At 40.0% G+C, this 27,007-nt stretch overlaps 1 protein-coding gene and 1 long non-coding RNA gene across 3 annotated transcripts; both read left to right on the top strand.

Annotated features, from left to right (window-relative positions):
* Positions 1 to 978: 978 nt before the first annotated feature.
* LOC127372314 (rac GTPase-activating protein 1-like) lies at positions 979 to 8,672 on the top strand. 2 transcript variants are annotated; one of them, XM_051415878.1, is made up of 17 exons: positions 979 to 1,134; positions 1,520 to 1,644; positions 2,226 to 2,428; positions 2,554 to 2,708; positions 2,888 to 2,957; positions 3,101 to 3,154; positions 3,360 to 3,437; positions 3,659 to 3,773; positions 3,893 to 4,041; positions 4,179 to 4,346; positions 4,438 to 4,533; positions 4,699 to 4,897; positions 5,074 to 5,179; positions 5,397 to 5,529; positions 5,707 to 5,815; positions 6,014 to 6,122; positions 7,142 to 8,672. In XM_051415878.1, exons 2-17 carry the CDS (start codon positions 1,560 to 1,562, stop codon positions 7,215 to 7,217), a joined length of 1,905 nt encoding a protein of 634 aa, XP_051271838.1. In that variant the 5' UTR covers positions 979 to 1,134; positions 1,520 to 1,559; the 3' UTR covers positions 7,218 to 8,672. The 2 variants fall into 2 exon arrangements, with proteins under 2 accessions (XP_051271838.1, XP_051271837.1); XM_051415877.1 differs by having other exon boundaries at positions 1,545 to 1,644.
* Positions 8,673 to 15,251: 6,579 nt separating this feature from the next.
* On the top strand, positions 15,252 to 17,266 carry LOC127372362 (uncharacterized). The gene is made up of 3 exons (XR_007886623.1): positions 15,252 to 15,483; positions 15,850 to 15,936; positions 16,057 to 17,266. It is a non-coding gene; the product is annotated as an uncharacterized LOC127372362 (long non-coding RNA).
* The last annotated feature ends 9,741 nt before the right edge of the window (positions 17,267 to 27,007 follow it).

The raw sequence follows: 27,007 nt of genomic DNA on the forward strand, positions 1-27,007 counted from the left end.
AGAAATTAATATATTACCCAAATCAATGGGTGAAATTAAAAAGAAGCGTATAAATGCATGATGGAAATATATACATTATTTTTTTAAAATAGATTATTAATGGAACCAGCTTCCAGTTGTGGTTCGGGAGGCAGACACCCTCACCACATTCAAGAGTAGGCTTAAGACATTCCTGTTTGATAAAGCTTATAGTTAGGGCTGGATCAGGTGAGTCCTGAACCATCCCTTAGTTATGCTGCTATAGGCCTAGACTATCGGGGGATTTCCCATGGTGCACTGAGCTCCTCCCTTCCTCTCTCTTTCTGCACTCATTCATGTTCCATTAATGCATGTTACTAACTTCACTTCTTCCCTGGAGTTCTTGTGCTTTCTCGTCTTGCAGGTTCTTGTCGATCCTGGTGGAGCCTCCTGCCATGGTCCTGCTAGATTGCCATTGCCAATACTGTTGTTGCTGTGCACCTGTCTGTCTGTCTGTCTGTCTCTCTCTCTCTCTCTCTCTCTCTCTCTCTCTCTCTCTCTCACCCCAACTGGTCGAGACAGACGACCACCCACCTAGAGCCGGAGGATCTGTCCTAGGTTTCTGCCTTTTAACAGGCAGTTTTTCCTTGCCCTTGTCGCCAAGTGCTTGCTCATGGTGGTACTGTTGGGTCTCTGTAATTAATGTTTTAAAGAGTTCGGTCTAGACCTGCTCTATTTGAAAAGTGTCCTGAGATAACTTCTGTTATGAATTGACGCTATACAAATAAAATTGAATTGAATTGAATTGAAAATTGAATGTATACGTGTATATATATAATACAATATATTTTTAATTTCTGTTTGTATGGTACAGAGTAGTTTCAGTTAATGCTGCTTGCTGTAAGTATTTCTAAGACTCCCCCCTCTAAATCCCCCATCCAAGTCCCTGCAGTTACAGCTCTGGGTGAGTGGGGGCGGTAGAGCGCTCCGACCTGCGTCATAGTAACTGACGAGGAAGAAAACCGGCGCTGATTTTGAACTGTGTAGAAGAATGTGCAAACTTTGTAAGACAGGTGTGGCACAGCTGCGGGAATAAACAACCTAACCTCTGCTTTTAACATCGGACGTTGTTACATTACATGTCAACCGCACTATCACATGACAATTATTGCACAGGTACGTGTTTTGTTATTTTTCTTTTGACTAACGTAACGATAGGTAGGAAAGTGTAACACAAGCCTGCTAACGTTAGTGTTAGCATGCCGATAGCTTTCTTAATAGGCGCAGTAACGTTAAACCGGGCGTGACATGAATTTAGCAAATAAGCCTACGAGTTATATTGAGTTTAGCGGAGAAGGAACCTAAAAATAAATTCTATCGTGTTCACTCCGTGCAAGGATGTAACGTTAGTTGTTGGTTTCATTTCAACATGTTCGAAGATGTACTGACATGAAATGCAGGGTCGGTAACGTTACGGTAACAATGTAAAACGTCAACAAAATGAAAGTAACATTAACGGGCTTTATCGCCCAACTCACCCACTTCTCCCTACTAATCTAAGCTGATGTCAACTTAAACTAATCCAGCTGCAGTGAGACACGATGGAGTCGCCCGTGGTGAACCTGTACAACCAGTTTCAGAGTCTGAGAGCCCAGGTGGACGGTCTCAATGAGGGCATTGAACCACGTAAGTTATTTCCACACTTGGTTTTGGTATTTGCCACCTCCTATAGAAACCTGTAAGAGAACCACAATGGACTTTAAGAACCTGTGTTGCGTTACTGTAATTAAGTTGGTCAGTGGTGGCATGGTGCTAACGTTAGTAGCAGTGGTAGTGTCAGTTGTTGCGATCAATTATTAGCCACAGACAATGAATACAGAAGCAGTACTGAGTATAAAGCCTTTGCTTTAGTAAGTAAAGGATGAGGGGACCAGGACTACAGACATGCTGTGGAAACTGATGGTGCAGCGCATGGCACAAATGGGGGATGAAATAGCTATTGGGGTGTAGTAAAAATTTCCATTTCAATAGTCCAAATAAAGCAGTTCATTTCCATTTTAACTAACAGGAAACACTGTCACTCATTTGTTTACTATACAGCAGAGCTCTTTGTATTTTTGCCCTGACTCTAAAGGCAATTTGCATCATTGCCACTAAAACCAATGAATTCTGGAGACCTAATTTACATACCCTACCCACCACAGAGGAAAGTAGTTTATTGTGCGCAGAGGCAATACAACAATCTCCTCCTCCGTTGTCTTATTTAGAGTTCCTCCAGATGGCAGTGAACTTTGAGGAGTGTCGTAAGAAGTGGCTGCAGTCAGATGAGGAGCTGGTTTCCTGTAAAGAGGGTCTGGCTAAAGCAGAGACTGAGAGGGGAGCCCTGGAGGTCAAACTAAAGCATGCTCGCAACCAGGTGGATGTGGAGATCCGCCGGCGGCAGAAGGCGGAGGCAGTCTACGAGAAGCTGGTTGGTGCAACACTACTTATAAGTCTTATAAATCTGCATATTTGTTCATGGGATACATTTGCAGTTGCCTGTTTTTTCATGTATGGACCTTTCTCTGTCAACCTGCTGCTTCATGGGTATAACAGGAACGTCAGCTACAGCTGATCCGGGAGCTGTTGGTAACAGAGAACAACGGCAACAGTGTCCACCTAAGTGAGGAGCAGCGCTCCGCCCTGGCCTTCCTCAGTGCTCACTCCCAGGCAGCACAGACTGCTAAAGGCAACCTCAACTCCAGTCGAAGGTCAGATCCTCCATGGCTCTGAAATAACCATTATCAAGGTTTTTTATCGATTTTGAAATGCATCTTCCTGTATTAAAGCTTATATAATTCACGGGAACATTGTGTAATTCTCAAACTCACCATGGACACAGGAACAACACCAGACAGGAAGATTAAATTCACTTTAATTTATCTTACAGGTTAACTACCATCGATGAATCAGCTTCTTTGTTGTCAGACATCAGCTATGACCAAACAGACGACTCTCTGGTATAATGACCCATTTCCATAAAGGTTCACTTTATATTTTAAGAGAACTGATGATTTGAGGTTCAGATAGTGAGACTGTGTTCATTAAGGGACATGTGTAATGAATTGGCATTTTAAGTTATATATCTCCACTTTTCTTGCAGGACTGGGATTCATCTGCGATGAGGACCGTAAGACTGAGAAAACGTCAGAAACGAGTGAGTCATGTCTTCACCCACATTTTGAATAGATGCCTTTTAATATTTTCTTTCAGTTTAGGTAGTTTAAAGCTAGGTGTAAAGGCAGTCAGTGATTTGACTCATGTGTTTCTATACATTAGTAAAACTCTGTCTAACTATTTGTTTTCAGCAGTCAATCCATGACAAAAGGTTTTTGTAAATTACGCTACATTTTATTCCACAGCGTTCCTCCAGAAAACTCTCTGAGATTCCTCCACAGACTGTGAAGAAACCTCGCTCTACTGGACGCACATCAGATAGGGTAATGCTGACCTCTGCAGCCGAATGACAATGCAACACTAATGTTTGAAAAATGGTCTGCTCTAGTAAAACAGCTGTGGGTGATTGGGTCTCTTTATTAGAATAACTATTAAAATGGCTATTGACAGAAAATTAACCTCAATGACTTTCTGTCTAAACCAACTCAAATGTCCATCAGTTTACTCTAAAAGAAAATTAAAATATCTTTTTAATATGATTCAGCTGAATGAGTCTATAGTGACCAAAACCACCATCACTGTGCCTGTAAATGGTGGTGCTGTCGAGGCCGTCTCCACCATTGAAACTGTGCCTTACTGGACACGCAGCAGAAAGAGTGGTGAGAACTTTGTAGATCTTCTTTTTTATTATTATTATTATTATTCTCATTATGGGACCTTACAACAAAATTAATTAGACTGATTTTGGCATTTTACCAACATGTGATTGTGTCCACAGTTGCTCCAGCATGGGCTGACACAACCACTACTGACCAATCTGAGACTGCCAGTGAGGCTCCCAGCACACCAGTCTCAGATTTCCCAGCCCAACTTCGAACCCCCAGAACTAACGGAGGAGGAAAGAAGCACCACTTCATCGCCAAAACAGTAAGACTGTAGCCTTATTGTTGTAAAAGTGAAGCATTTCAGATTTAGACTGTGTATCTCTGCATCATTGCTACAAACCGGACGTACTACTTGAAGTATCTACTCATCTTTGGTATTGTGTCCCCACTATCATTAAGGTGATCAAGTCTGAGTTCTGTGTACCATGTGGGAGAAGAACAAAGTTTGGCAAGATGTTCCTTCGCTGCCACGATTGTAGGGTCGTGACCCACCCAGAGTGTCGTGAACGCTGTCCCCTGCCCTGTAATCCCACTGCTATCAGCACTCCCATCAAGAACACAGCAGAGGTACACTTTTCACATTGCTTTATGGCATGTTTCCACCATTGTTCATTATTGTCATTTTACCTACATATAAATTGGCATATTTTGTATGCAGGCCACCCTGGCTGACTTTGCTCCAGTCACCTCCCCAAAGATCCCAGTTTTGGTTATCTACTGCATTAAGGAGATTGAACACAGAGGTCTGCATGAGGTGAGACAGACTTTGAGAGTCCATGGTTACTTGTCACCTTCATATTATGCTCTGATCCTCACCCTTGAGTGATTACTGCAGACATTAGTCATCTCATTTAGAAGTATGTTATCACAGGCAGTCAGACAATGAGAGCCGGTTTCTTTTATCTTTTCCTTGCCTCAGGTTGGCCTCTACAGAGTCTCTGGCCACGAGCGCATGGTGAAGGAGCTGAAGGAGAAGCTGATTAGAGGCAAGACTCTCCCTCCACTTAACAAAATAGATGATATCAACGTCATTACAGGTGTCCTCAAAGACTTCTTCAGAAAGCTTCCAGAGCCGCTGCTCACCTTCCACCTCAACAAAGCCTTCATGGAAGCAGCTGGTGAGTTTCTGAGACTGGTAGAAACACTTACATAAGATTGCTGCATCTGCATTTGTCTGTATCTGTCTAAATGTTTACCTAGTGTTATTTTTCTAAGAACGAGTATTTTAATTGAGTGAATTAAGGAGCAGGCACGTACAAGAATATTAAATGACTGGTGTTAATGTTTTTTGTAGAAATCCAGGATGATGGCAACAGTCTCGCCATGTTGTATCAGACCATCAGTGAACTGCCTCAACCCAACCGAGACACTCTGGCCTGCCTGATGATCCATCTGCAAAAGTAATTTTAATTAAGTTGTAGCAGAGCTCAGTAGCCTTTTGTTTTATCATTTTATTACTACCATGTGCTCCTATTGTCCAAATTGCATAGGGTTTGAGACAAGAGTGAGCAAGCATGTTGAAACCTACATCATCACAGCACAGTACACAATAACTTTCATTGTATTTCATTGTAGTTAAAACTATTTAACCCCCACCCCCCCTTTCTCTTTTCCCAGTGTCTCTCAGAGTGTGGACACCAAGATGGATGTGAACAACCTGGCCAGGGTCTTTGGTCCTACTCTTGTAGGTCATGCTGTTCCTGACCCAGAACCCATGACCATCCTGCATGACACAAACAGACAACCAAGGGTAAAGTGAATGAGAATAAAGAATAACTGCAATGTCTATGCATTATGTTCAGAGCCCTAGTCCAGTGTTTATAAAGTAGCACATAGTTTATGGCTGTGTGTGCTTTTGTTTACTTCAAGATGTTTCTGTTCTTTAGAATGGTTTTACTAATATTGAATTCATTTAATGTCTTTCTAGGTTATAGAGCGCTTGCTTAGTATTCCAGCAAGCTACTGGGGCAACTTTGCTTATCCAGATAATGCAGGCATGGACAATGCTCCCCACAATGACACCCCAGATCACAAAGGTAAATCACTGACAGGTGACTGCCAAGAATGAAAGTTTCACTAATATCAGTTTGTTAAGAGTACACATGATATGACAGATAAGAGATTAACACCAACTTTTTTTCCTTTTTTAGTATTTGTACCCATTTGTAACATCTTTGGTTGTCAAAACAAGCTGTGTCAAACTGAGAATGCATTGATCTTTAATGTATCTTTAGTGAGCATATTGGGACCAGTGACCACTCCAGAGCACCAGATGATGGCCAAAACACCTTCCTCCAGCTCGCTGTCCCAGCGCATGATGCACACCTTCTCCAGCACCACCATGTAAGCTTGCTAATACTCTCACACACTCTCTTACAGTGTTAATACAGAGCAGAGGAAAAGCAGGGCCACATCCTTCAAACTGCACTTAGTAGAAACCAAGCTAATGGCAATAGCTATAATTATCTTGAATATTATCATTTAGCTATCTTTTCTACAATGAAAGCAAGATTTTGTTCATGTCAGAATTTAAAAAAATCTTGGATAAGTGTCTGCTGTGTGGACAGTAAAAACGTTGATCAGCACTCATGTGACTGGTTCCTCGTTAACTTGTGAGCCCCTGCACATTCATTTAAACATTTTATTGCTAGATGTGTATATATACAAGGCATGGGACTGTAAAGAACATAAGGATATATTGAACATGTACAAAAAGCACTATGTGCATAACAGACTGAATGATAGCTGCATTACATTTAGCTGTTTCAGGTCCTTGTGCTGTCACACTGTCATGGCTTAATGGGACACTTGAATAAAATAGTGACATTAATTATTAGGAACAGCTTTTCCTTCTATAGCTTGTCAAAATGTCCCAAGAAGAGGAATAATCAGGTTTAATAACTGAAATACCTGTGTGGGTGTACCAAGGGTGTGTATGGCCCTTATTTTAAAGGCAAATGGTTGAGTTTCATATTTTATGACATAATGTTGATGCTATTAAAAACAAATAAGGAAGAACTATTTAGGTCTTTCAATTAAAGGAAAGAGACTGAATTCTCAATAATGCACCGAAAAAAATGTTAAACATTATGCAGGCTTGTTTTATTAACAATGTCTTGTGTAAACAGCTCGACACTGAGATATCCCAGGCCTTGTTTAATGTAAAAGGAGCCGACGCATGTTAACTCTGTGTTGGAAATGCAGGTTGACAAAAAAGTCTTAGTCAAGATCTATATTAAGAATGGAGTCGTGTTTTTACCTCTAAAAATTTGTCTTCGTACCTGTTCTGGCTATTGCGTTTGCTAAAATTACTCTGACTAAGCTTAAAATTCTACTCCCCCACCCCCCCACCACACTCTTAGATTTGGGAGCAAGAGCAAAGGATCGGCTGCCTCTAACCGCCAGGGAAACTTCTTCGCTTCTCCACAGCTGAAATAATGGCAAACGAGAAAGTTCACCCATATTGTACTTCTGGGTTTCTTATTGCAATAACTGAATATATATTCACATAATCATGTGGGAAAACTACTGTGCAATTTTAGCATGTAACTGTTTTATTGCGGAGGTTTTTTCTCCAGTGTTTTATGAAAGACTTGCTAACCAGTTTTTTTTTAAAAAGATTCCTGCACGCGTGTTTTTATATTTGTTTTTATATCTTTGATTACGAATGATTTATTATTGACCAAAACTGTGGTGGCAACTTTGTGATTGTAAGAGGTTTAATGACCAAGCACCCATTAGAAACCAATTTAAGGATTATTATCTTCTGCTTTGTACTGAACACTTGCATGTTCAGAACAGAAGCTATGCATTCACTGGTGTTGGTCCTTCTTTGGACCTGTGGTTGTAACCACAGCAACACGGGTGCTCAAGCCCCCATGAAATACGCCGCTGCATTGAACAAAGAAAAAATAAGTTGTATTATTGGCCAGTGTTTCTTTGTCTTTTGGCTTTGGTTACCTCAGCATTGTCCTGAAACTAACGTCTTATTTGTTTTCATGATGCCACATTTTTATTTTATATTTATGTTGACTGTGTACTATGATGTATACCAATCATGACAATCTATATACTACTACTAACAATACTACAATGTAAACACTGATACTAATGGGAATAATGTTGCATTTTGCACTGTATCTGTAACAATCTGAGTTTATGTGTTTTCTACCAGGGAGTTCACAGCCACTAGAGGGTGCTGTTGCACCACATTTGATTTTCAAGCTTTAACCAGTGAGAATGATCTACTGTATACTATGCACACAGCCAGCCAGTCAGTATTACTGACACTTACACATCATTGGAAATACTCTAAGTTATTCCTGTGATTTAGGGTAGTTAATCCAATATTTTCGCTCTCACGAGCCAGAGATCTGAGACGCACATCTGTGTGGTCATTACAAAATAAAATCTGGAGCTTCTTTAATTTATGAATGTGAAAACTGATTTGCATGCACACTTAGGTTTGTATCCACAGTAGCTTTTTTCCCCTAGTGAATTTCTTCTCTCTGCTGCTCTCACTGTCACCTTTTATCAGCTCCAGATTTTAATGTGATGAGATTACTAGTTCAAGTATTAATTAATTAAAGGAGAAATGCTGACAAAAACGGATTCACAGTATTTGGTCATTAAAACTATCTAGCCATGTTTTGCCTTTCAGTGAAGAATACATGCGTTGTTTGAGGAATGAGGAAGACTCCACATTATGTATTATACATTCTTGTACATTTATTCCATTGTATGGTTCTATTTCTCTAATGAAATATTGTCTAACAGATGTAGTTACTTTCAATATTTTATGGACTGAATTTTAACCATCATTGCTTTGTCTGAGCTCAAATAAGATCACACAAAAGTCCATGGTTGAGCTGAAAATAAAACCTGAAGAGACTGGTTCTTTTGTCTTGGTGGGTGTTCTTCGTGCTTGAGATTGGCATGTGAGGTGTACATGTTGGATGTGTGGGTTTTGTTACCAGCAATTCAAACCAAAAAAATCCCTTATGCACCTGGACATCGATTACCGTTGTCCTATTATTATTGTTATTAATGCCTAATTCACACAGCCTAAAACCTTCATTTGTGTTACGCTCTTCATCTTCATTTTCCTGGTGTAAATTGAATGTTGGTCATTGTTATTCAAGTGAAAGAGCAAAAGCATGGCGCGAGTTATTCCAAAGCTGATGTGGCACTGAATGATAATGCAATTTGGCTCATTGTTCCAATAGTCATTACAGCTATTTCCATAATCTATTGGGCTGAGTGGGCAGGCGATGAGGTCTAACATTATTATGAATTAAAGCAGGGATCATTTATACATCTTATAGTTATTCCATTAACAGTTGCTGTGGAGAGTGCTAAGCCAGGCTGAACCCATTGACATACATTTTATATGGCCTCATTCAATATAGAGCTTCAACAACACATGAGGCCCTTTGAGATCCAAGCCCAGCTGTTTGGGGGAGAAATAAAAATATGGTGTGCAGAGTTCATCCAAATTAGTTTGTTCTTCCTTTCTTACGCTCTCTCTCTCACACACTCTCACTCACTCACTCTCACACGCCACACACACACACACACACACACACAAAGAGAGCCATGAATGACTGCAGAGAACACCCTCCAAAAATGTTTGAATTTCAAATCAGCATTAATAGTTCATTAGCCTGAAATAAGGTCTCCTGTGTGTCGATCTGTCCTCTCATCGGGGGATTGTGTGTTTATTTATGCTGTACGGTGCAGCATACGCTCGGCGGCTGCAGACATCAAACAGCTGGCTGTGTACAGTGTGTCTCTGTAGCTCCATATTCCAGCATGCCCCAGTGTGCAGTGATAGAGCTCCACTCTGCTGTGGGACCAACGAGGGCCAAATGAGTAACTAGTCCAATTAAGAGCTCTTAAATAAATTACAATGTAAGCTGGTAAACACACAACAACAACAGCACTATTTAATTCCTCTATTTATACAGTGAACTGCAGGCAGTGATGCCAAAGGAACCAACAGAAATGTTAACCACCTCTGGAACCTGAATACAATCAATACCGTATTCAATTCATAAGGTTTATTGCTGTTATTGACTGATTGAAAATACAGTCTATACGTGTCAAGCTCTGGCTGTGCAGCATGTAGTGGGTGTCTGCAGTGTTGCCTGCTTGAGGTCAGTGCCAATAATGTCAGCACCTCAGAGATGTTAACTCAATAACAGCCAGTCAAATCCAACCATCTGATCATGTATATAGTCAATGCGTTTGTTAAAGTGAAAAACTGTTAACCGCTAGACAAGTGATCCTTGCATGTCTTGTATTTGACTACTTGCAAAAACTGTTTTACATATTTTGTCACTAGCTGGGGGCATTTCTATGTTCTTGTTGTCTTGTTGTAGAATCGGCTCACCAGTTTGGAAGATCAACTGATGGATCAGGCTAGGCATCGTACACATTTGAAATCACAGAAAAATGGGCCATGCAAAAGGAAAAAGCAGTTTGTCAGATTTAGAGAACAAAAGCAAAGCTGCAAATGTATAAACATGAGGACCAAGGACCAATATAGTGCTTCCTTAGCAGGCTAAGCATGTGCTTGAAAAGTGGTCCTCCAGATTTGTTCCTGACACTGTTTTCAATGAATTATGTGACAGATTGTGTGATCAATATGCTTTCCATTTGGTGAATTAAACATACAACACTGAAATACCAAACTATGTTCTGCACTAGGCTTATAAAAGCCCTGAAAAAGAGTCATTGTCCAATCTACACCCACCTAACGGCGGTGAGTTTTTTTTTTTAAACTGCAAATAATTGTCCTGCGTGTTGGCTTTCAATGCTCTTGCTCTCTCACTCTTTCTCTTCTTTCCGCTTCATCCCTTGTTCCCTCTATTTTTTTCTCCCCTCTGCTCCCTCTCCACCCCTCCTTTGAATCGAACCACCGTCTTAGCCGGCTACCATGCGTGGTCGATACCTTGTTACCACAGAGAAATCAATTATCTCGACCAAGCAGCAGGGGAAAGAGGCAATAATGAAAGAATGCTCCTCCTTCCCAGACGATAGCCATGGTCATTAAATATGAATTTATCATTGGCTGAGGAGATTTATGGAGCGAAATACGGGCCCAGAGTTCACACTCTCTTTACAGCGTAAGTTCAAAGTCTGGTTACAAGTCTATATTAAATTGGGTAACAGGTTGTCAGGCTGGTGATGTTATGTGTCCTAAATCTTAAACCGGAACTTGATTATTTCAGTCACTGTCATCTGGATGCAGCTGAAACAGAGTTGTGACATTTAACTGTCTAAAAATACCCACATAACATGGGCTGCCTGCAAACGACAAGAATATCTTCTTACCTGTTCAGATGACACACCTTTGGACCAGTTGACTGGCCTCTTGAGGGGGAAGTGAAGGACATCGAAACACTAAAAATGGTTTAGCATCTGTGACATGTAGTGTATAGTGAGTGATGGCTGCATGAGATGCCACCGCATTCATGGACAGCTCAGGTTCCCTTCAATGTGATGTCTGAGCACCACTCACTCAGGTGAGAGAGAAGATGGCAGTGATGGCTGACGGGTAGGTGGGCATGCCAACCATACCTGCCTGTTTGGGCCTGTAATGAGCCGTTCTGACGACTTGTCTGACAGCTGCTGCTAGAAGTGGAAAAAAACCCCGCTACCACCACCACAGCCGGTGAAAAAGAAAAAGCAAATGCAAATAAGAGAGAGAGAGGGAGAAGGACGGAGCGCAGAGGGAAAAATGTGTAATTCGGGCTTGCTCTTAAGGCAGCAATAAATTCCATTTTAATGGGGCACCACAAGCAGTAGCAAGCACTCAGCAGTCTGTTGTGTTTGATGCCAAATTGTGCAGAATAAACAGATTTGCTGTGCAGCTGGTCCAAACACACACTTTCTCTCTGTCTCTCTCTGAGTTGCTCTGTTCCCCCACCACACACACACACACACACACACACCATCTACTCATTTCCCAACTCACCCCCGCCTCCCCTTCCTCCTCCTGGACATACCAGACAAGAATTAGACAAATCATCACAAAAAGATGGCAAGTCCTTTGATTTATTTTCTTCCACTTAACTGAATACTCATCTCCAGCTGCCACATACACAGTCTAGGCAGCGTATTTGTTTTAACAGGGAAAAGAGTGAGCTGCATGTCACTAATGAGAAGCAACATGCCACATCTGGCTCATTTCCTCCCCAGAATATGAATCTTAGGTCATCCTGTTCATCAGAGGCGTAACTGTACACAATGTCTGAAGCCTCTGTATTCAGAAACAATACCACACATATTGTAGGTCATATAATGCAAAAAAAAGGGAACACTTTAAATAAAATAAAACTGATAAAACAAGTTTGACTGTATGTGTGAGGGCAAGAAAAGTTGGGTCAAAGTCCTTTACGTTGGGGAAATATCAGGGTAAAATGAAACTCATGATCAGAGCAGCAATATCTCTGTCGTATTAACAAGACTAAACATGGACACAATGACAGTGCTAGCATGTCAGTATGAATCAGGTATAACTAATCACCATGTTAGTTTAGCATGTTAGCATTTTGCTAATTAGCGCTAAGCACAAAGAGCAGCTGAAAAACAAGTATTGTGATTTTAAGCTAAGGATTAGGGATCACCACAGTTATTACAATTCGTCCTGAGGAGAACGTGAATGTATTATAGTGATAGACATTTGTGGCAAGGTCAGGGTATCATCATGATGCATCCTATAGGAACCGTGAATGGCTGTACAAAGGTTTATGCTAATGAATCCATTAGATGTTAAGTGAAACCTTTGACCTGCAAGTGGTGCTAATGGCAATCCATCCAATAGTTCTGTCACTAAAAAACTAAAATGTCAACCTGCTGGTGTTGTTGGAGGGAAAATCCGGATGACCCAGGCAGCAGAATTTATCCTCTGGGGACAATGATGACAGGCATTGCCATCTACAGAGTCATGAACCTAAAAACAATCTTCAAATTATAAAGATCTTCAGTCATAGATTTCTTGCCAGCAGAGTGACATCATGGCCTGTTCGGCACCACTGTAGGCACACACACACACACACAGGCACGCACACAGGCACGCCATTGACTGCTGCCATTGTTTCTGTGATTTATGTATTGTTTCTAGAAACTGAGCTCTCAAATGTGCACTGAACACACACAATCACACACCTAAAATACCTGTACGCATGCAACTGTGTGTGTGTGCCTTCCTGCATGAGTGCATCTAACTTCATGTAATTGAATGTGAATGTGTGTGCACAGATGCATGGTATGGAATAGTGTGACAGGGGTATGTGCATGGATGGCTGAGTGTTTTCAAGTGAATGTGTGCAGTGACCATGTGTGCAGGTATGTGTGTGCCTCTGCCTCAGTTTGGGATTGTTTTTTCTGCATGGATGGACTCTATACAGACACTATAAATACTGTACACCCTATAAATACTGTACACCTGATATACTCATATCATCTAAACCACACATCCCAAATCTCATCTCTTTTATTGTCTCTTTACATGAGCTTCACTTGTAGCATACCACTACACTACTGGTGTAACCAATTGTTTTTTGTCAGTTTAGGTTTAGTTGAACTTTTTAGCAGCATTGATAAAGCATGATTATGTCATCTTGGCCTTCCCCCACTGCAAAAAGACTATGGCCCCTAAATAAAGAGCTTTATCTAAACCTGTAGTATAAGACACTAAAAGGCACTGTGCTGCTACACATCAAGATAATTTGCAGAATTTAATCAGTTTTTTAAGCAATTTTCAAACTGGCAATTAAAGCCCCACAAAAATATTTTAACCTGGGCACATTTTTTAAATGCTTCCTGTGATTTTCCTCTAGGCCACTAGGATGCACTGTTGCACCCTGCATGCCACCTTGGTGTCATGAAGCAGTTCTTCTGTAGCCGAACACACCCATTAATTTCACCCATCTCCACAACTCTATCATGTACGGTTCCCCTGTGGTTGTTAGGATATGGGAGTGGTACAGAAGCGTCGGTATTTGTATCATTTGCACCACTGAACCTTTAATTTGAATTGATAAAGTTTTGCTTTTACAGTGGCAGCTTGCTCAGGTGACAGGTATTAACAGCTTTTTCCCATGGATTTCACCTCTAGGGAAATATTAAATTGGGTAGATCAGACTTCATACATAAATGTAAGCTGAACAGGCACCAGTGTATGTATTAGCCTTATCACATGTGTAATTCACATGTTCATGGTTTCATCTCAACTGTAAGGGTGACAGCTGTTTGCATATGTATTCATTTTCCTTTTATAACACCTTGCATGTGTTAGTTCATACTGACTGTCACTAAATGTTCAACAGCCAGCTGTCAATTTTCTTGTGATCTCCCTTTTGTCAAAGGGTGTGTGTAAGTAATACATTGTCAATTGGCTCTGAATGTGCTGTACTGTGTTGTAACATTCAACAAATTTAGTAATTCCATTTAGTCCAAATATATTTATAAATTATGTTTCCAATGTTAGTGGGGTTTTTTTTAGCTGAGCTTTTTCTGGCACATGAAAATACAGTTATAGGGACAGTCCCTAAATTTGTAGCATTCACATAATTGGTCACTGAAATCTCTTTAGATGCTGCATTATAGTAAAAAAGAGCAATGATTGATTCATTCTATGGCAGTTCTCCTGTATATTAGTAGAGAATGGCTGTGAAACAGTACCTACAGTTGTTGTCAATTGAACACTGGAATTTGAGAGTCAGTGACCGAAAAGCCACCATTCAGAATGATAAATTCAAACCTCCAATTACAGCACTGACTCTTGACATGGGTGAACACCTGTTGCTTTTCAATTAGCAATCAAGGCTTCAGGAATAAAGGGCTAAAGGTGGACTCTCCATTTCAATTTTCTTTTCTTTTCTTTACAGGTTTGTGGTGAAAAGTAAATGAATTCAATCCCCATGAGTCCATCTGCTTTTTATACAAGTAATGGAGGAAGCATGTGGTGATGTAGCTGCTGAAGCATATCAGGGCTGGATTTGTCATGCCAGGTGATACTTTCCCTGCTGTTTGGTCAAAGAGACGGTTTGCCAGTGATGTCAGTGTTCCTGTGGTAAGATAAAAACAAGAAACCTAATTTTAGTGTGTGGGTGTGTGTGTGCGTCATTCAAACATTGTTTTGAATACAATTATTGAGATTATTATTAAGAGTTTTGTGGAACTTTGCATGGATGTTTGTAAAAAAAAAAAAAAAGTGACCAACACTTTTAGAAAATGTGTGTAGGCAAAAAACTGTAATTGCTGTATAGATGTATATTTCAGCCTCCCTTGAGGCAAAAGTGTAAACAAAAATAGTTTTGGCACTTTTACAGCTTCATCAAAAAGCTTTATGCCCATTGGAAACATCTTAATGCAAAAATCACAATCCATCTCACTCTGCGCCACCCTCAAGTCAAGTTTAGTCAGTCGAGTTGGTCAGTGACTGACTCATTGCAGGACCTAATTCTATGTGTTTCCTCAAATAACACCAACTTCCTTCCTTTAAAAGACAAAAAAAACCTCAATGCTGCAAATATATGAGATAGTGTAAAGACTGCTAGCGTTACATGAGTAACAGTGAATTTGCACCCAAACCAAAAGTAGATGAACATGGCACAAGATATTGAGCTTTCTGACTATGCCACTATACATGAGACTAGGAGAACTGCAACAAACAGCGGGGACACTGAACAGTCAGGTAAGAGCACAAGTAAATGTGGACTAAAAAAATGAAATGAAGACATTTCCATTGAAGGATACCGCAAAACAGCTTTGGGCTTTAGGGATTACATTAATGACTGTTTGTAAAATCTATTCTAACTGCCTTATCAAGGAACACTCAACAATGATCGTATTTGTGGTTCAGATCAAGAACAAGGACTCAGACATTTGCAAGAAACAATAGAACCCAGTCATTTTACATAAATGTTTGATAAAATGTTGAAGGTATTTTATTAAATTACATGGTGTGTGTGTGTGTGTGTGTGTGTGTGTGTGTGTGTGTGTGTGTGTGTGTGTGTGTGTGTGTGTGTGTGTGTGTGTGTGTGTTGTGCGACACCCACAGAGAGAAGACTTTTCAGAATCGGGATTTTAACTTTAGGAGTCTTGTGTATCATACAAGCCACTCTCAATATTTCCCTGCACCTTGCCTGTAAGTTGTGAGCAACAACATTTTGTCTTACAAATGCCAGACTAACTATGGCACATTGTTGTAAAATGTTTCCTCAGTGAAAGGTTTTGCAATCATAACCCGCAATTTCTGTTTTGACAGTTTATTCAAAAGAAGATACAGATCAGTTTCTTCTCAGTTCCGTGATAGCCGAAGCGTGCCAGGCTGACCAGTGTCAACAGAATTCAGCCCAGTTATGTCCCTGCTTCAATGACCTGCTGAGAAGACTACTGAGAGACAAAAAGGCCTTGGAAACAGAGAGAGACCTGTTACTCAAAAAAATCTCTCAAATGACTGGGAATTGTGACTATTTCCAGGAGTCTGGGGATGGTGCCCTGGACGATTCCTTTTCAGAGAGTAGCGGGTACAGCTGAAATTCAGTGACCACTCAATGCATTGGGAACAAGAGCGTAGGGCTTCAAGCGTGTAACAGCAGTTTGTCCTCTGTTGGGTTAGTCTGTTTAACATTTGATCAGCTAAAAAGACTCTAAGGCCAATACCTACCATATTTTGATGTGATGACACATTTTTGGGTTGTAGCGGTAAATAACTGCAATCAGTTACTGTATCGCTGAAAATATTTTACTTTTACAGTGACCAATCTGTATATGTAAGTCAAAAGTAATTACACAATTGTATATTCAAACATTATTTAGTGACATGCCACCACATTACCCTGCCATCTCACACACTCTGGATTGAGGACCCTGGTTTTAAAGGTGCTAAAGTCAATATTTTTATATTAACAATGGATCAAATGATTATGTGTATGTGAATGAGGTCACTTTAACCCACAAACAATTAACACCCAACTATGTAGTTTCCATCGACTCTATGCAGCTCTGTAGCATCTTTCAGTTCATTATTTTGGTTTTACTGGCCACAACTTACTGTTTTGGTTCACACGAGTTTTCAGCCGCAGCAGGCAGCTGTTTTCAGTTGAACAGCTTTGACAAACATGCACAGTATGTTATCTGCCCACCACCAAACAGCGGATAAAGTTAGACGAGCTAGAAAAGCTGGATATTTCCCTGAAGCCCTTTGTGGAGACCAAACCAGAGGGATAGTGAATGTTAGACTAAGGTGGACCCAAACTCCAAATAAATACTGATTTGATAATATTTACATTTTCTGGGCCAAAAATCAATAAATGCAGATTTAAATTGAATTTTGTGCAAGACTGTAATATTGTTGTGAAATGCATTTATTTTTTTTAACCACATCAGCTATTTGGATTTTCTTACTTTCAAATGATTCCCTGGTTATATCTATCTAATAAAGACTTTAGAGCCCAGAGGGGAAATGTTTTGAAGGTCAGAGAGGTGTGTGGATTTTATCTTACTAAGAAAATGTGAAATCAAATTTTTTCTTCTACAAAAACTCTTTCCCTTTTTTTTCTCAAGAAGTCACCAATCTTTTAGAGAGAAGTGAAAATCCTAGCTAAGATTATTTCGGGTGGTTTTGAAAAACACTCACATCCTCAAAATGTTGTCCAGTCAGATTTTCTGGTTGACAAACATTATGTCTAACCACTGTAGCAGTGTCAATCACACGAATATTGTACCATTTTGAGAAAACTTAATCCAGCCAGTGGTGGAATAAATGGAAAATTAAAAAAAATAACTCAAAAGGTCTCTCTCTGTTTGTACAATAAAACAAACAGTATCTTCATTTCTTTCTAATTATTCAAGTTATTGTCCATAATGTTGCCAATTTCAGTAGTTTGAATTTTGACTAGTCAACTTGTCTAAATTAAAAAATTGGTTTAATCGACAACAAAATTAGTCACCAGGAACATCCATAGTTGTTATTGAGCTAACCTTAATTACCTAATTTGAATTATAAAATTAGGTTTTTCTATTCTCTTCCTTTATCAATTGCAACCTGTATTGCATGCGAAATGGCACTCGTGAGTAAAGTACAGGGGAGCTTATTGTCAAAAAAGGATGGAGTTAATCAGCATGTTCTTTTGGTTTGCAGCCATGAAATGTGGTTATACTAATTCAACATCACTCTGTATGTGTTTAAGAATGCAGAGAGTACTTTTTGAGTCAATTAATTCTTTGTCTATGAACTTTCTTGGGATCACTGAGTCTTTCTTTGCTGATAAGTTTGTCAAAGTTAAACTGACAGAAATGAGAGCTGCAGCACAGTCACTCATCATTTCTCATTAACACTGCTGGCTTTGTTTTAATTAGCCATTGTGACTGACACCTGTGTTCCTGTGACACTGTATTGCAGGCTTGTGTTATCCTCCTTCCCAGCTGTTGCTTGTCAATCATCCCAAAGTTGTCTCTTGTCTCTATCTCTCAAAATAGAACCACATGTGTAAAGCTGCCTGCACCGTTGTGTGTCCCTCAGTGGTTTTCCTCTCTTTTTTTTAGCTTAATGACTTCACCGCACCAAAAATGTATAATATGTCCTTTGAAGGAATGACAATTTTGCCTTAATGTGCCCTCCAGTATTTCAGTTGAAATATTGGTAAATTTTGTTCTTCAGTATAACAAACAACAATTTGTCCAAAGTATCTAAAAGAAAACAGAAAACACAACAGTAAAATTAGAGTACAAATATATTGAAAAAATATGTCACTTTATTTTAAGAGTTCCTATCGTGCATGAACTGTTTCTGTGCATGCTTTCGTGGTGGTGTGTCTGTGGGCAGACACAGTGTGGTGTGAAGGCTGGTAGCTATACCAACGGTTGTTGCAGTTGTTTTTGTCTTATGAACACCTTATTCCCTTCACTAATACGGCTGCAAGAAAATCCTCTTTGAGGTACCTAAAAACTTTAGAGTAACTGTGGCATGATGTTGATATTTTTGCAAATGTTTACTGCCAATGATCTGCATATGGCAACTGAAGTAAATGATATACACACCATCATTACTTATCCACTCCAGTGTTGCTTGCTTTCCACTCCCACTTACAGAATTTACAGGAAAAAAAAGAAAAAAGACACAAGCTGAAGTCCAGGACGTACATTATTAACCAACCTGATTTCTAAGCATATTTGACATTTTCTGCTACTTTCAATTGCCAGCTGGAAGGGTATAGAAAGATGGAGGTCATCATTGTACTGCCTAGTCTGAAAACTAAACTAAACTACTTCTAAGTTGTAGAAGTAACCACTTCCTTGATGTCGACTCTTTCGTACAGTGGGTAAAATAAGTATTGAATACGTCACCATTTTTCTCAGTAAATATAGTTCTAAAAGTGCTATTGACATGACATTTTCACCAGATGTCGGTAACAACCCATGCAATCCACACATGCAAAGAAATCAAACCATAGATGTCCATAAATTAAGTTATGTGTAATAATGTGAAATGACACAGGGAAAAAGTATTGAACACATGAAGAAAGGGAGGTGCAAAAAGGCATGGAAAGCCAAGACACCAGCTGAAATCTATCAGTAATTAGAAAGCAATCCTGCCACTTGTCAGTGCAAAAAATATCAGCTGGTTCAGTCCCAACTGATGGCCTATAAAAAAGTGTCTCATCACCAAGGCGTCACACAAGATGGGTAAAACCAAAGAGCTCTCTCAAGACCTTTGCAACCCTATTGTTGCAAAACATACTGATGGCATTGGTTACAGAAGGATTTCTAAACTTCTGAATGTTTCAGTGAGCACTGTTGGGGCCATAATCCGGAAGTGGAAAGAACATAATTTCACCATAAACCGGCCACAACTAGGTGCTCCTCGTAAGATTTCTGACAGAGGAGAAAAGAATTATCAGAAGAGTTGTCCAAGAGCCAAGGACCACTTGTGGAGAGCTTCAGAAAGACCTGGAATTAGCAGGTACAATTGTTTCAAAGAAAACAATAAGTAATGCACTCAACTGCCATGGCCTGTATGCACACTCACTGCGCAAGACTCCATTGCTGAAGAAAAAGCATGTTGAAGCGCATTTAAAGTTTGCTGCACAACATTTAGACAAGCCTGTGAAATACTCTGAGAATATAGTCTGGTCAGATGAGACCAAAATTCAACTCTTTGGATGCCATAATACACAGCATTTTGGAGGTCAAATGGCACTGCACATCACCCCAAAAACACCATACCAACAGTGAAGTTTGGAGGTGGGAACATCATGGTGTGGGGCTGTTTTTCAGCATACGGCACTGGCAAACTTCATATAATTGAAGGAAGGATGAATGGAAAAATGTACTGAGACGTTCTTGATAAAAATCTGCCATCTACCAGGATGATTAAGATGAAACGAGGGTGGACATTTCAGCAAGACAATAATCCCAAACACACAGCCAAGGAAACTCTCAATTGGTTTCAGAGAAAGAAAATAAAGCTGCTAGAATGGCCCAGCCAATCACCTGACTTGAATCCAATAGAAAATCTATAGAAAGAACTAAAAATCACAGTTCATACAACAGGCCCATGGAAACTTCAAGATTTGAAGACTGTTTGTGTGGAAGAATGGGCCAAAATCACACCTGAGCAATGCATGCGATTATTTTCTCCATACAGGAGGTGTCTTGAAGCTGTCATTACCAACAAAGGCTTTTGTACGAAGTATTAAATACATTTCAGTAAGCGTGTTCAATACTTTTTCCCTGTGTTATTCCATTTTATTACACATAACTTTAATTTCTGAAATTATTTATTTTGGTTTCTTTGCATGTTTGGATTGCATGGGTTGTTACCGACATCTGGTGAAAATTTCATGACAATAGCACCTTGAGACAAATGGTGATTTGTTCAATACTTATTTTACCCGCTGTATATTTTGCAGCAGAATGTAAATGTACTTCCTGCACTGGCACTTATAAATCACTAATGGAGATTTTTACATGAACATAATTTGTAGGAAACAGAGCTGGACAGATGCTAGTTGTACCATTCTTCACAAGGTAGTAGATATTGGTCAAGTGGCTCATCTCAACTAATAGACTGAAAGGATATTGTCCCTATTTCAATTCAATGACGTCATAGAAACACTATTATAGTATAAAGAAACCTGCACAGAAAAGTCCAAAAAAAGTCCACTCCGGACTGAGACACACAATCGTCAGCATGGATGAGACATGAAGCAATGCCTAAGTATAAACAGAGGCCATGACAGATATCAGACTCTGTTCCTGTGCAAACACAGTGGGCTGACTGTTAGCCACTGCCATGCTGTCCAAGTCCCTTTGAGGGTGGAGAGAACGCCTGCAGATGGTCAAGCATTTTGAAATGACGCAAGAGAGTCGTAATTTAAATACCGATGACAGGATTGTGCATATCCTTGTGTGCTCAGTACATGCACATGCAAACACAGAGCCACACATGTGCTGTACAAACAAGTAAGACTGTCTAAGATGTGAAATCCCAAATCAAACACACAGTGGAGCTATATGTGGAAAAGATAAGGAGTAGGGAGAGGAGGGGGGCAACTCTCATCATTATAGACTAGCTATTGAAATAGTAAAGAATGTCTGATAATAACACTTCCCTGACCGTTATCTTTACATGATAACATAATACCATAACTCAGAGCATGTGGCCTACTGATTGTTCAGAATCTAATTTACTATTTGGTAAACCTCGGCCCTTAAGAACAATTGTCTGTAAATTGTTAACCAAACATACAAGGCACGGCTGTCCTGCCAAGCTTTGGTTTTTCCACATGCCAAAACAGGTAGCTGAATGGGTACAGCACATTCCATATTCTGTATAAACTTAAAACAGTACAATCAACAACTTGTCAATATAATAATGACTTTAAAGCCCAGAGGGGAAACATTTTGAAGGGAGGTCAGAGAGGTGTTTGGATTTTATCTTACTAAGAAAATGTAATGTTTTTTTTCTCCTACAAAAGCTATCTTCTCTCTCTCTTTAAATGTCAAAATGCTGAAGTGAAATTGTAATTGGACCATTTGTGGCCTTGCCCTGCCTCTGATGCTTGTGTAATTGTAAGCTGTAGACAGCAGAGAATATGCCACACCGGGCTTAATGAACAACATGAGATCTCTCTGTAGAATGAAAGTACAGCAGGCAGGGTCAAAGTTCAACACCACCCTTTCAGCAGCTAATTGGCTGAGCTTGTGATCTCTCCCAGAAGGTCTCATCATCAGGGCCTTCAACTTCTTGCTTTTAGCCCTCTTCCTGTGACAGCTTAGAGCCAGCAACTGACCCACATCTACTGTACAACCGGTCATAACTGAGCATTAAACAGAACACATTTCCCTGTCTTGTATTTTTACTGGAGCCTGAATCAGGAATCTCTATGAAATATACATTGGGGATGGCCGAAGCTTCAACTATAGAGAAAGGAATTATAAGTGGAGATATACGCGGTCTATAAAGAAGAACTGTATATTCCCAAGTAGCTTTCATCCTACTCTTCCCTGTGTAATTACTCTGTAAAAGTGAAGACTTAAACTAAACTTGTTTGACCTTTACCCGAGCTACCACAGTTCTAGAAGACCTCCAGAAAAACATGGTTAGCACATCCACAGTACCAGCTTAATCTTGGATTATGTTGGGCTCCTTTCTGTCTTCACTGAAGGAAAAATCAGGAGCTGACAAGAAGTGCAGAGCTAATCTTCCTGCAGTCAGTTTGCAGGGACAAACTATAGATAAGACGGGGCTATAGATAAGGCTGGAGACCCCTACAGCAGAACCACGAGCTGTGAGGGGGAAGATCCTTGGACCTGATATAGAATGAAAGGAAGAGGCTCTGGAGCTCTGGGGCCAAGGCTCCAAGAAAATTAATTACACCGCCACCCCCACACCGCCATCTTCAGCACCTGATGACATTCTACTTGCCTACATCCAGCGCCTTGCTTGGCGACCACTACAAGCTGTCGTGTGGGGTTGTATGTCAGCAGACAGGGTTAAGTAGAAATCTCACGATAGAGAACTCAAGTTTAGAGGGAATTTGCACAGTGTGAATGTGAAACAGGAAATCTCATGTTTCTTTCACAGCTCTTTTATTAATCACATCACTTTGTTCCTTTCTTCTACGTGAGCTAGATACTGATTAAATTTATGAGTAATACTTTTAGGGAAACTCATTTGAAAGTCTTGTTTTAAATTGATAATTTCTTAATTATATTTACACTACTATCAACAGTACACACCATTTTCCATTGTGCTGCTTCAGAAGAAATAAGGCAGTGTCTGACATTTATGGGAACTCTAAAGAAGTGGGTGGCTCTGTCAAGTTTCCTGATAACTGAATGATGAAACCCCAGGAGCTGAAGAAAGTGTGTACACCAGCATCTTTACCAATATCCTTATGTCACACACCTTGACACAAAATGTCACCAGTCCAGCTCTTGTGCAAGGAAACATTTTGGCTGCACTGAGTGCCAAACTACAATTGAATGTGACATCTTATTGTAACCCCTCTGCGTTTGGCAATAACTTGTCACAGAGCGGAGAGCGATATTAGGTCATTATTCTATAACCGTGAATGTTCACACTTGCCTTGTCAAGCACGCCCCCCCCAAAAGTAGCTAGCACTCTTGCTTTGCAGATGGCTTGCAAGTACTTGCAGCAGTATTCATGCAGGTCCCACCGGGGCTTATTAGAGGGAATGGTAGGGCTTCTCACAACCTCAGCACACGCTCGCTGGTTCCCCTCACAACAGCCAGCGGAGAAAAGGGGAGAGAGGTTCACAATTACCAGGCTCACGTCACCCAGACTTCAGACACATTCTCACTGCAGTGGGTCTGCAGCATTGAGCAGAAAGGTCACTAGCTTGTTTGAAATTCTGTTTTCAAAGATTCTTATCCTAAAGTGGATAATAATCCACATTCATGGCCATCATGTGTAAGGCTATATGAAGAGTTGGCAACCTGTCAGCATCTTGGATGGCAAAATCTGTGCATGTCATAGTTGTCTAAGGTAGATTTTTGGGGTGAATATTTGGCATTATTTGACAAATTACAGTAAAGACTGACAGAAATGGATTGACATATTGAGGACAATTGGGATGACAAACAACAAAGGTCCCAATACCGCAGAGATACCCAAAGTAATGATTGACTGGTACTGTAGGGTGTTGATGCCTTTCAGCACATTTGGCCCTTCTCAGATGTAAATCTTCTTTTGTTACATGGTATGAACTAAAGCTTATTCTGAGCTATCCAAGAGTTGAATCTGTAGTCTGACACGTTATCTATTGTGCCACCAGACCCACAGACAGAAGACAATTTTAATCATTGTCATTGACAGTTTGAACTTGTCATACTCAGCTGACAGTACAGCCAATCGACGTCATTCTACTGCATATTAATGAAGACAGTAGACGTGAAGGGACTTTGAGCGGGATAACAAAATTCCATTAGCACTTTTGACCACGCCAAGTCAAACAATGCTGAGCTGAGGTAAACCAACTCCGCTAAAAATGTGCGCCCAACCAACCTCCAAAGTGTTGTGGTGACGTATTGACACTGTGGCCAACCCCCTTCTCCCACTCAAACATGCCTGTGTTCTGAAACTCAACTCATGTCTGGAGACCAGACAGACAGACATGTTCAGCTCTAAGTTACATTTCTGTCCTGCATCCCTGTTTGTACTCACAAATTAACTTTATTTTACTGTTTCATGTTAGCTTTAAGTTATATAAGACTCATATTAAGTTACTGCTGATGAAAACCCAACATTTCTTGATTTTGCTGTTTCATAATAAAATCATTTTAATAACAAAATAACCAGGGACTTTTACTGTGAAGAATTTATAGGACACAAAATGTGTTTATCACCAAATTAACTGAGCTTAGTTAGCTGCGATTCTTCAGTTAAAAGGGAGGAAGGTAACCGGCAAGAAACAATCAGAAAATAACGTTTTATTATTTGTTTCACTTGGTCTTGCGAACGCCATTCCCTCTTTTCATTCAATCTTGAGCTCTCTCAACCATCGCTGCTCTCTCTGCCTGTAAAGACTCACCTTGAAGCAGCTAGCCCTGTAGTAATGGAGAGCAAATCCGTGCTGCACTGAGCTGAAGTGCTGAGTCAAACCGAGTCAAGCCAAGTCAACACATGTGTATGGAAAGCACTACTAATGCTAAATGTGACTTTACAACTGGGTTCTGGTAGTTGCAATGTCCAAATACACCTTTTGAGTATCATTGTTAAACAGGAGGGAGTAGGTGTTTTGGTTTAACAAGATGTGCTTAATACGTTTATGTCACAAAATCAGCAATATGAGATTAAAAGTAAGTGATAAAACTTAAAAGAGTTCTATCCAGGTTGCATTTGCAATTTATTAAATTTGAAAATGAAACCCATTTATTTTACACTTACAACATTTCTGGTGTACCAAGTAGAGAAAGTACAGACCATTTCACTGATGTAGCAATATACAGAAGTTGACCCACTTGAGCTAGATACTGGAATCTAGCCTAGGTAAGTATGGCTTGCCATTACCTGGATAAATGTATTTAGAAATACTGGATAATTCAGTGTGTCCACAGGGCCCTGTATGCCAATCTGCATGCGTGTTGGAAGATGTGGCATGACAACTTGTTGGGGCACAGCATAAAACCACAAGTATAAGATAAGTTGAATTTTCCATTTCAAGTTTGATAGTAAGTCAAACAGTCCTTAGGGGGATCTTACACAGCATTTATTATCATTATCATCTCAATAGTTTGTGTTCATTAACTTTAATTTGGCCCTTGTTGGTTAAAGAACTGGGACCTGAAATTTAGTTGGTTTGGATTGGTATTTTTTATGTAAATCTTTATCTGCCTGCATTATTTTCCTTCCTACTTACTACTCTTCCCTATCCCTTCTTTAAGTCTGGAAATGGCATCATAGGAAACGCAGATCATTTCTTTCTTTCTTTTCTTTCTGGGCATTTTGACAGGAAACTCTGAGGTAGCTGTGAGCATTTCCCTTGTCTAGATAATGGGGTTTAAATGGAATATTCAGCTGTGTGCATTCTGGTTAATTGGACATCAAACACTGCATGTACGTGAGAGATTAGACTTCTGAGGATATGTCAGAATAGAGGAGACTACCGTATTTGCTCTCTATCAGATACTTTGTTCTAAATCTGTATTATTGGACAAGAAAAGCTTCTAATTCAATTTCTCACTTTAATTTACTAGGGGAGGATTAAAAGGAACTCCTGAGAGATGTTGCAGGATTATTCGATGGCACTTTCCTGCTGGTAAGTTTTTACTTGTTCCAGGAATGTGCTGTGCTGATAGCTCTAACAGCTGGAGGAAGGTGTATAGGAATAGGAACTTGGATGCTGACACCCAGAGAATATCTTTGCTTTTAATTTCTATACTCGTGTATAATTTAACAAATAAAGTGACCACACCTGTTCATAAGTAATGTTTTTTTTATTAATGGTTCACTGATTATTATGACATTCATATGCCACAGATCATATCATTTACACACATTGTGGTGAAGGAGTTTGCACACAAGTAACAATTATGTAATGTTTGCAAGTTGAAATTTCAACCTGATGGTTGTGCTGGGGGAAAGCTGATGGACAGTCCAAGGGTAGCATAGATATGCTCAGTGCAGCTTGTTAAAAACTGTTCATTAGATAGAAAAAAGCTAGATGGATGGTCAGACTGAATGGCTGCATGATCATCCGTGGGCCCTGCCACAACTGGGGCAAAAGCAATGTCATGCCACAAATGAATCTGAATGTACATTTGAAACAGTAAAATGATGACATATTACATGGAAAATGCAAAATGTTTCAATACATATTGTCAGACAAATGGATGTATGTGCCTTTTCAGCCAAGCTAGCAGCATGACTCCAAGTATGAGAATGTTAATCTGTTGGTTGCTCTGTCCACCACTTTGGCCCAGACTAAAATAACTCAACAAATATTGGATGGATTGCCATGGAAGTTTGAACACATATTCATGGTACCCAGAGGATGAATCTTACTGACTTTGGTGATCCTCTGATCCGCTATTAGTGCCACCTGGTTTTGAGTGAAATCATGAAACCTGGAAATTTGTGCAATACCTTGGTTTATGACCAAATGCCTGCAAAACTAAACACATTCAGCCTCAGCTCTACTTTGTGTTGAGGCCTATTTAGCAAATGTTAGCATGCTAACACACTAAAT

This window comes from Dicentrarchus labrax, unplaced genomic scaffold (genome assembly GCF_905237075.1).
Source record: "Dicentrarchus labrax unplaced genomic scaffold, dlabrax2021, whole genome shotgun sequence".
Taxonomy (NCBI): domain Eukaryota; kingdom Metazoa; phylum Chordata; class Actinopteri; family Moronidae; genus Dicentrarchus; species Dicentrarchus labrax.